Below are 8,538 nucleotides of genomic sequence, written 5' to 3'. Positions count from 1 at the left end.
TCAAGCCCTACGTTGGGTATAGAGATTACTTAAAAATAAAATCTTTTTTTTTTAAGGCTTTTTATTTATTTGATAGAGAGAGAGAGAGCACGCACAAGCGGGGGGAGCTGCAGAGGGAAAGGGAGAAGCAGGCTCCCTTTCCGAGCAGGAAGCCACCCAGGCGGCGCAAAAATCTTAAACACAAAAAACAAATTTAAAATACTTCCTGGCACATAGTAAACATGCATTCATTATTATTATTATTGTTATTTATATTGGTGCACAGTCTATATTTATGCATTTGTCTATCCTTATTCATCAAAACTCATTGGATGAGCCCCTATTCAATGCCAGGCACAGTGATAGACACCTCAGTTATTAAGACAAATTGCCCATCATTCCTGCACCTAAGAGCTTACAGCATAGTAGAAAAAGATTTGGTGCTAAAACACAGGGTTTGGGGGGCCTGGGTGGCTCAGTTGCTTAAGTGTCTGCCTTTGGCTCAGGTCATGATCCCAAGGTCCTGGGATCAAGCCCCAAGTTGGGGGGGGTGTCCCTGCTCAGCTGGGGAGTCTGCTTCTCCCTCTCCCTCTGCCCCCCCACCACTCGCATGCACTCTCTCTCTAATATAAATAAATCAAATATTTAAAACATGCATAAATATCTCTCAAGTTATAAAGAAAATCAATTACAAACAAACCAAAATAGTAAAAAAATCAAGTTGTGATGCAGGTGCTTCTTTTTTTTCTTTTAAGTAAGCATTATGGCCAATGTGGGGCTGCAACCCACAACCCTGAGATCAAGAATTGCATGCTCCGCTGACTTGAGCCAGCCAGGTCCCCCTGTAGGTGCTTCTTTTTGAAGGCACTAAATAGAATCTAGCAGCAGATCCAATCTAATAACTATCATTATTCAAAGTAATGATGAGAGCAAATAATATTTTGAGATACCTGCAAGAACTGTAATTTGATATGGAAATATCTGTAATTTCTCCTGGAAACAAAGCCGCAGGCACTGCTAACACTACTGTGATTTATCACTGACATTAGTAGTTGAAGGAAATACTAATTTCAGTTAGAGACTCCTTGAATCTGATTCAAGTTAACTCCGTGTTTTAATTTTTTTAAGATTTTATGTATTTATTTGAGAGAGAGCGAGTGAGCCATTCAGGCATCCCATATTTGTGCATTTTTAAAAGAAGGGGTCCATAGGCTTCATCAGACTGCCAAAGGGGTCCATGGCATTAGAAAGTTTAAAAATCCCATCACAGAAAGTCTGTGTAAGGAAAAGTGGGGGCACTAAAGAAAGAGTGCACAATAGGGAGGAGTACAAAAGGATTCTATTTTACAAGAGAAATTAGGTGGCCCTCATTTTAAAAACACACTTAAAAAAACAAAAACATAACAGTCAACTTTTGAGGTACCAAGAATAATTTTCTTCCCCTCCTCCTCCTCCTCCTCCTTCTTCTTCTTTTTTTTTTTTTAAGATTTTATTTATTTATTTGACAGAGAGGCCAGCGAGAGAGGGAACACAAGCAGGGGGAGTGGGAGAGGAAGAAGCAGGCTTCCAGCGGAGGAGCCTGATGTGGGGCTCAATCCCATAACGCCGGGATAACGCTGGGATCATGCCCTGAGCCGAAGGCAGATGCTTAAGGACTGAGCCACCCAGGCACCCCTAGAATAACTTTCTTCTGATTGCGAAGGTGCATAGGAATTGGGAGTTTAAAAATGTTCAAGTCACAGCTCTGCCACTAAATGAACGTGTAATGAGCCTATTTTCTCATCTGTAAAGTGAAAATAATGCTGGTTTCATTGGATCATTACGAAAAAGTGAGATAATATATATAAAAGCATACTGATAACTATAAAGGTTCAAACAGTTACTATTCTTCTTTCCTTGTGCATATATCTAATCCTGTGCTAGGAAATATATATATATATATATCTCACATATATTAAAGGACAATGGCCTTTGCTTTTTTAGGAGTTTACAGTTCAATTCCAGGTATGGCATGAAGGCTAAAACAAAAGAAACTCTGGAAAGTGATTCAAACTCCATACGAAGTAGGGGACTAAACATATATATGTCATTGATGGTAAATTGGCATGAGAAGTTTAAAAAACAGTTGCCACCCCAAACTTAAGAAATAACAACACAAACTAAATTAGCTGGCCATGGAAACAACCAACTGTGTGATGACCTCTAAATCTTTTACCTATGGAACAAAAAGATAACTTACCAATTAACTCTACCTTGTAATCTACCAGGTAATATGATATTTTCAGCATTCTACATACATTCAAGACGAAGAATATAAACGTGAGAATTTGTTACTATGCCTCTTCCACAGCATGATTGGCTTGGATTCTCATGACCAGTACTGGTTAACTGCTGTACATCAAAACCAGGCCCAGGCCCAAGCCAAGAATGCTAACATGGAGTTCTTATAGGAAATACCGTTTAAGAACATCCCAACTCCCTTAGATCCATTTCTCTGTTCTTCAAAGACTGCTGATAACCTGGATTGTACCTGTAGCCCACACTCCCCCGCAAAGGGAAAACCCTGTATAAATGATGGATCATTCGCTGGTTATATTTACTGTTAATAAATAAGCATTCTAGTTTATAACTTGATATTTTGTGATTTGTCTAGTGTGATTTAATTCTCCAGAACCCGACCGAATGATGAAACCTCGTTTTCTAACCCTGCAAAGCTAACGGTGAGCAGTTTACCAAGATCTAAAACCTCGCAAACCTCTGTGGGGTGGCATTAATCAGAAAAGGCTTATTTCAGAAATCTAAAAAAGAAAAAAACCCTCTTTTTGGGGAAGTAGGAAGTACAGAATAGAACAAATGAGAGTATTCTGAACTTTTTATTTCACTGAAAATATAGGCTGTACTTAAAAATCAGCAACAGGTATACCTTATTTCAGATGTGTTTCTGAAATGCCAAATTTTATATTAAACGCATCATTTGCAGAGCTCATTTTCATAAGTAGCAAATGTTTGATTGAAAGCAGTACTTCAGATGTCTGAATAACTGTTCCAAAGACACTAGCTTTGGAAACAGCTTGAATAACCCTTCCAAAGATACTTGTTTTGTAAACAGTGTTTGCAGTTAACTTTATAAAGGTCCCAAAGCAGACATTTGAAAAATGTTACTGAAAGTATGAAATGGTTCTGTGTTTATAGATTGGGATTTTGGAAGATGTTTCATTTTGATGTCATATAAGATCACAGTATTTGATTGGCTAGACCATCTTGGAGATCACCTTGTCCATCCTGAATTTCAAATCTTTAAGAGTTATTAGCTCAACTCCAAACCTGTCTGTACGAGGAGACTAAGTTGGGCCTAAGCATCTATCTTTTTAAGCAGGACCGGCAAGACAACGGATTCCCTCTGAAGTTTTTGAGCGCAAAGTGAATAGGTTCTCAAGGTTATACGTACTTTTAGGAAATCTTTTCAGTTTACCCTCTGACCACTCCTATGCTGCCTGGCGGGCTGAGGGGGGAATCAAGTATCTAGGTTTTGCTTCCAGCATGTTGAGAAGCCACGACTTTCTCAGTGACGATCCTGAAGCTTCAAATCACCTACCAAAAATAGTTTTCGTCATTTTATAGGTGATTCCCGTTACATATAAACCGCCCCCTTTGGTGGAGCCCGGTCGCGTCCGACAGCGGCAGCCGCAAGCCCGGGCAATCCCCCATCCTCTCTAAGGCTTTGCGGGGTCGGATTCGGCCAGGGGTGGCTTGGGGCACGTGGTGGCGAGGGGACAGGGGACGCGATCCCCGCCCCGGGAGCCCCTCTACCAAGAAACGACCCACCCAACTCCCAGCCAGGCCCCTTTCTGCGAAGTTAGAGACTCGCTGATCCGTAATGGATCTCAGTTCATTTAACAGGCCCCGCGCCCCCAGTTCCTCAGAGGCCCGCTTCTCTTCAGGGGTCTTGTACCCCCCTGGGGGCGGTGACTGACGACGCTCAGAAGGCGAGAAACGGCTCCCTAAGCCGCTCGCCGGGTACCTCTCTCCCCACAATGCACCGGGGCCAGCAGGAAGGCCGCTCCGACCCCTAATTTTCCCGCGAATTCAGTTCAAAGAGGCGGCCGGGCCCGCGATCGGCAGCGCGCACGGGCCAACCAAGCCGCGCCTCCGCGAGAAGCGCCTCCGCGTGACTGACGGGAGAATCCGCGGGCCAACGGGCTGGGCGGCCGGGCGGCGCGCGCTCCCGCCGGCCAATCAGGACGCCGGGCGGGGGAAGTGGGCGGAGCGAGGCCAGGCTAGGGTGAGCGGCCTCCGGAGCGGAGCGGGGCTCTCAGGAGGAGACACTTTTTTTTTCCTCCCTCCTTCCCTCCTCTCCTCCTCCCTTCCCTTCCCCTCTCCTCCCCTCTCTCCTCCTTCCCCCCTCGGTCCGCCGGAGCCTGCTGGGGCGAGCGGTTGGTATTGCAGGCGCTTACTCTCCGGGGCCGCCCGGCGGGTAGCTGGCGGGGGGAGGAGGCAGGAACCGCGATGGCGCCTCAGAAGCACGGCGGTGGGGGAGGGGGCGGCTCGGGGCCCAGCGCGGGGTCCGGGGGAGGCGGCTTCGGGGGTTCGGCGGCGGTGGCGGCGGCGACGGCGTCGGGCGGCAAATCCGGCGGCGGGGGCTGTGGAGGCGGCGGCAGTTACTCGGCCTCCTCCTCCTCCTCCGCGGCGGCAGCGGCGGGGGCCGCGGTGTTACCGGTGAAGAAGCCGAAAATGGAGCACGTCCAGGCTGACCACGAGCTTTTCCTCCAGGCCTTTGAGAGTGAGTGTGTTTGAGGCTTTGAGGGCAGGAATACCCCCTCTTCCAGCATTAGGGGGCCGGGACACTCGTGCTGGGCCCCCCTTCCTCGCCGGGACTCGATTGGGGAGTGGAGGGAGAAATTGAGGGGGCTGTTCCCACTTAAGGGATTACGGTCAAGGGGGCCCTAAGACTAGGTAGGGCCTTGGAGGGGGTGGAACTGGGGGTGCAGGTGAGGTTCTTGAATCCCCGAAGATATACACGAGAGGTTGGGCAGGGGGCCCCACGTTAAGAGCAGGCTTTTAGATGAGGTTACAGTTGGACTGAGGATGCAGTCAGATCCCAAGACTAGTTCTTGCTTTCTTTCATGTCTTTTCTTACTCTAGAAGTACAAGGGTTTCGGTTGTAGGTTTTGAGGAGCAAAATTAATAAGTCCGTGAAGAGATGAGTGCAGTAAAATGGACCAAATTGTCATTTGTCTGAAATGCTTTCGCACTAACTTGGTGCTGCATGGTAACATGGCACCTTCCGATGCTTTAAACCTTTCAAATCTATCCACCCATTCCTTGGGTACGTAAACTGAGGTAGTGCTTAAGCATCTTATCTTTAGATGAGCTGGGAATTTTGCCCGTTGTACTTGTCTTCATTCCAGAACATTTTCTTATGTCAGTTTCGGCTTTTAAGGTCTCATTTAAGGGGCAAAACTGTGACTTGATTTGGAAAGGAAGGCAAGGTGTCTGGAAACAAACAATAGAATTTATTAAAAACATCATGACTGTAAATAATCTCAACTGCCCTTTAATGAATATTATATCGCGATTGTTTTCCTTTTTGCTTTTGTGTACATTTTATAATTTGGATGATCGCTAATAGCTAAATAACAGACACTTGAATAAACGCGGCTTTACCGCCGAATGTCTTTATTTACAATTTTACCGTGGCATATGTTAAAGGCATGGTATCAGCTGTGCTTGAAAAGACGTATTACATTGTTTAATACCCTTCTTTCATTCTGATTAGTGCTTCATGAAATTCTAATTGGAATTTAGTACAAGGAATTTCAGTTTTTATTGAAACGAATATTGAACCGGCTTGAGAGATTCACCGTCTTACTTTTGCTTAATCTACTTTGAAAAATCTGGAGTGCTTTTAATTGGAAAAATGGTGGAGAACTGAAGGGCAGTGATGACAATAAACATACGTGTTTGTAGCCCTTCTAAATTATCTTCTCTCCTTTTCGTTTATTTGACACTAAAACTAAACTAAACTGAAGATTAAGTGGAAATTTAAACATTTCTTTCTAAATGTTATGAGAAGACAAATCTGCCAAGAAAGTTTAAGCTATTTTGCTTTCTAATGAGTTTACTTTGGAGGAGTAAACTGTCATTAAGTGCTAGATTTTGTCACAAAACAACTTGATTGTTCTTTAATATCGATCTTCTGAGAAGTTAAAATGCTTTGATGTATTTACTGATACAGTCATTTATCTTTAGTTCATTTTGATACTCCTTTATTTAAAGAAATGTGATACTACTAAATCGTTAAGGGAACTGGTATTGTTGTATTGGTATATAAAATATATTTTTTATCTATAGAGGCAAATGCATTTTAACTAAAGAGAATTAAAAAGACTAGGAATCTGTTGATTAAAATATGTGTTGAGGTAGTATTTACATATTGGGATAATATTTACATTGAACAAAGAAATAGATAAAAACTTCAATTATAACTAAATATTCATTGGAAATTTTAGCTATAGTTTGTGTCTCATTTCAGTATTGACTGACTTTCATCGTATCTGCATCAGGACATCTAGGAAACCGTTTTATTCTGTTTTGGCTTACTACAGATTTTTTAAAAGACCTGTTAAAAAGTGAAAATTTATTTTGTTATTTAGCATCTCTAAGTTCTTTTGCTGAATCCAGCTACCTCATTTCAGCTACTTTTCGGGAGGAGATGGGTTATAGTTTAAATTAGCTAAATTAAATCAGTGTAATTACTCTTCAGTTCTGCATACAGACTAGTTTTAAAAGTAGCTACCTTAGAAATGCAAGGCTTAAGCACAAGCTTGTAGAGAACCTTAAATTTAAAATAAATGTAGATGAGTCTTGTGGATATATGCCATAGATTGAATGTCTTTTGATCTTATTGTGCCTACTAATTTTCTTGATGTCAGTATGTAGTACATGGTTTTCGTATAAGTGATTGGTTTACATTAGTTATAATATTGGCTGGGCTGGTTATTTTCTTGAGAATTTAAATAATCCTTTTGTTTCCTGTTACCTAGAACCAACGCAGATCTATAGATTTCTTCGAACTCGAAATCTTATAGCTGTAAGTAGTCAATAAAATTAATGAATATTATTTTTTTCTTAGAATTTTACCTATTTAATTTTAATATTTTTAAAACTTTTTTTATAGCCAATATTTTTGCACAGGACTCTTACTTACATGTCTCATCGAAACTCCAGAACAAACATCAAAAGGTACATTTTATGAATCTTATTTTGAGTTGATCAAAAATATTAAAGTTTTATTTTAAAGTACTATTTCTAATTAAAGATTAAATATGAAAACTGAGGTGAAAAAAGTGACCAGTTGAACTGGTTGCCTGGTGACTTTTTATTAGTATCATTTTTTAAATCCCAGTTTATTACCAGTTTTTTTTCTTGGTAGAAGTGATTTAGTAGTGGAGTGAAACAAGTGATTTTACTGAATAATATTTTTAGTTTGTGCTGAGTTATTTTCAAGTTTAGTAGAAGCTGAGGATTTAAATATGAAAGCGCTCAGGGGAGCTATCTTCAATACATAAATTTAGGTTAATTTTTAAATCTTTCTTACATGTTCTAACAATAAAGAATTTGCTTCCATAATCATAGGTTCAGCAAGTTTCATTTTATATCTTTGGTGGTGGTCTTTCTAGAAGAGGAAATATTTTTGAAGTCCATAGATTGAATGTCCTTAAAAAACAAGAAGACTTAATTATCTAGTTCAAGTGGAGTCTGGAGGTGTCCATCAGAACTTATTTTTGTTTATAACATGTAATATTTAACCATATGTAATTATAGAATGCTAGTTTCTTATCCTACATGCAAGGTTATTGAGTACATCAAGTGAACAATTTTAAGTTTAAAGGAGAGGACTTGTATTAGGCATTTGGTATTGTTAATCTTGACTCACTAAAACCATTAAGCTATCCCAATAGACTTTGAAACCAAACTCCTTTGGAGGCTCCTACTGATTACTAAGTAAGCATCATGTTTCTATAGCAGGACTTGGTTCAGCTTTGTAGATACACGTAGGTGTACTTTGAAGGATTGAAATGTTAAAACTATCTTCTGGTAATCATTCTGAACAGAGAGAGTATGCGAGCGATTGCGTGCTTGTGTGCATTACATTTAATAGGTGAAGCTTGCCAAGAGCCTAAATAACTAGGAAGAAGGTGATGGATTAGGCAACAGAATTAAATTTGTCAGCTCTTTGCCTGTCTGTGCCATTATTTGATCTATGCCAGGGTTCAGCAGACTTCTTCTGTGGAGGACCAGATAGTAAATATTTTAGGCTTTGTGGTCCAGGAGGCAGATTTAAGATTAGTAAGCATGTATGTAGATACTTACACAAAAAGAGAGAAAACAAATATCCACAAATTTTTTATTGATGAAGTTTAAAATATAATAATTGAGTATAGTGTTTTGTAAAATATGCCTACTGGTGAGAAGTGTGAGACTCTTATTTTTGTGGGGTGGGAGGAAATGACATTCACCTTAATTGGGGTTTAGAGTTAGTATTCTTTTTTTTTTTTT

At 40.9% G+C, this 8,538-nt stretch overlaps 1 protein-coding gene across 2 annotated transcripts in view; it reads left to right on the top strand.

Annotated features, from left to right (window-relative positions):
- The first annotated feature begins 4,271 nt into the window (after positions 1-4,271).
- Positions 4,272-8,538, top strand: part of SUZ12 (SUZ12 polycomb repressive complex 2 subunit) — a 42,269-nt gene continuing 38,002 nt past the window's right edge. For both annotated transcript variants that reach the window (XM_008695574.2, XM_040641022.1), the window contains exons 1-3: positions 4,272-4,759; positions 7,023-7,069; positions 7,157-7,221. In XM_008695574.2, coding sequence (XP_008693796.2) covers positions 4,486-4,759; positions 7,023-7,069; positions 7,157-7,221 — 386 coding nt within the window. In that variant the 5' untranslated portion in view covers positions 4,272-4,485. The remainder of the gene's footprint in view (positions 4,760-7,022; positions 7,070-7,156; positions 7,222-8,538) is intronic.

The sequence above is a fragment of the Ursus maritimus genome, unplaced genomic scaffold (genome assembly GCF_017311325.1).
Source record: "Ursus maritimus isolate PB19 unplaced genomic scaffold, ASM1731132v1 scaffold_24, whole genome shotgun sequence".
Lineage (NCBI taxonomy): Eukaryota > Metazoa > Chordata > Mammalia > Carnivora > Ursidae > Ursus > Ursus maritimus.
Note: the sequence above shows the minus strand (reverse complement) of the source record. Positions and strands in the feature narration are given on the sequence as shown.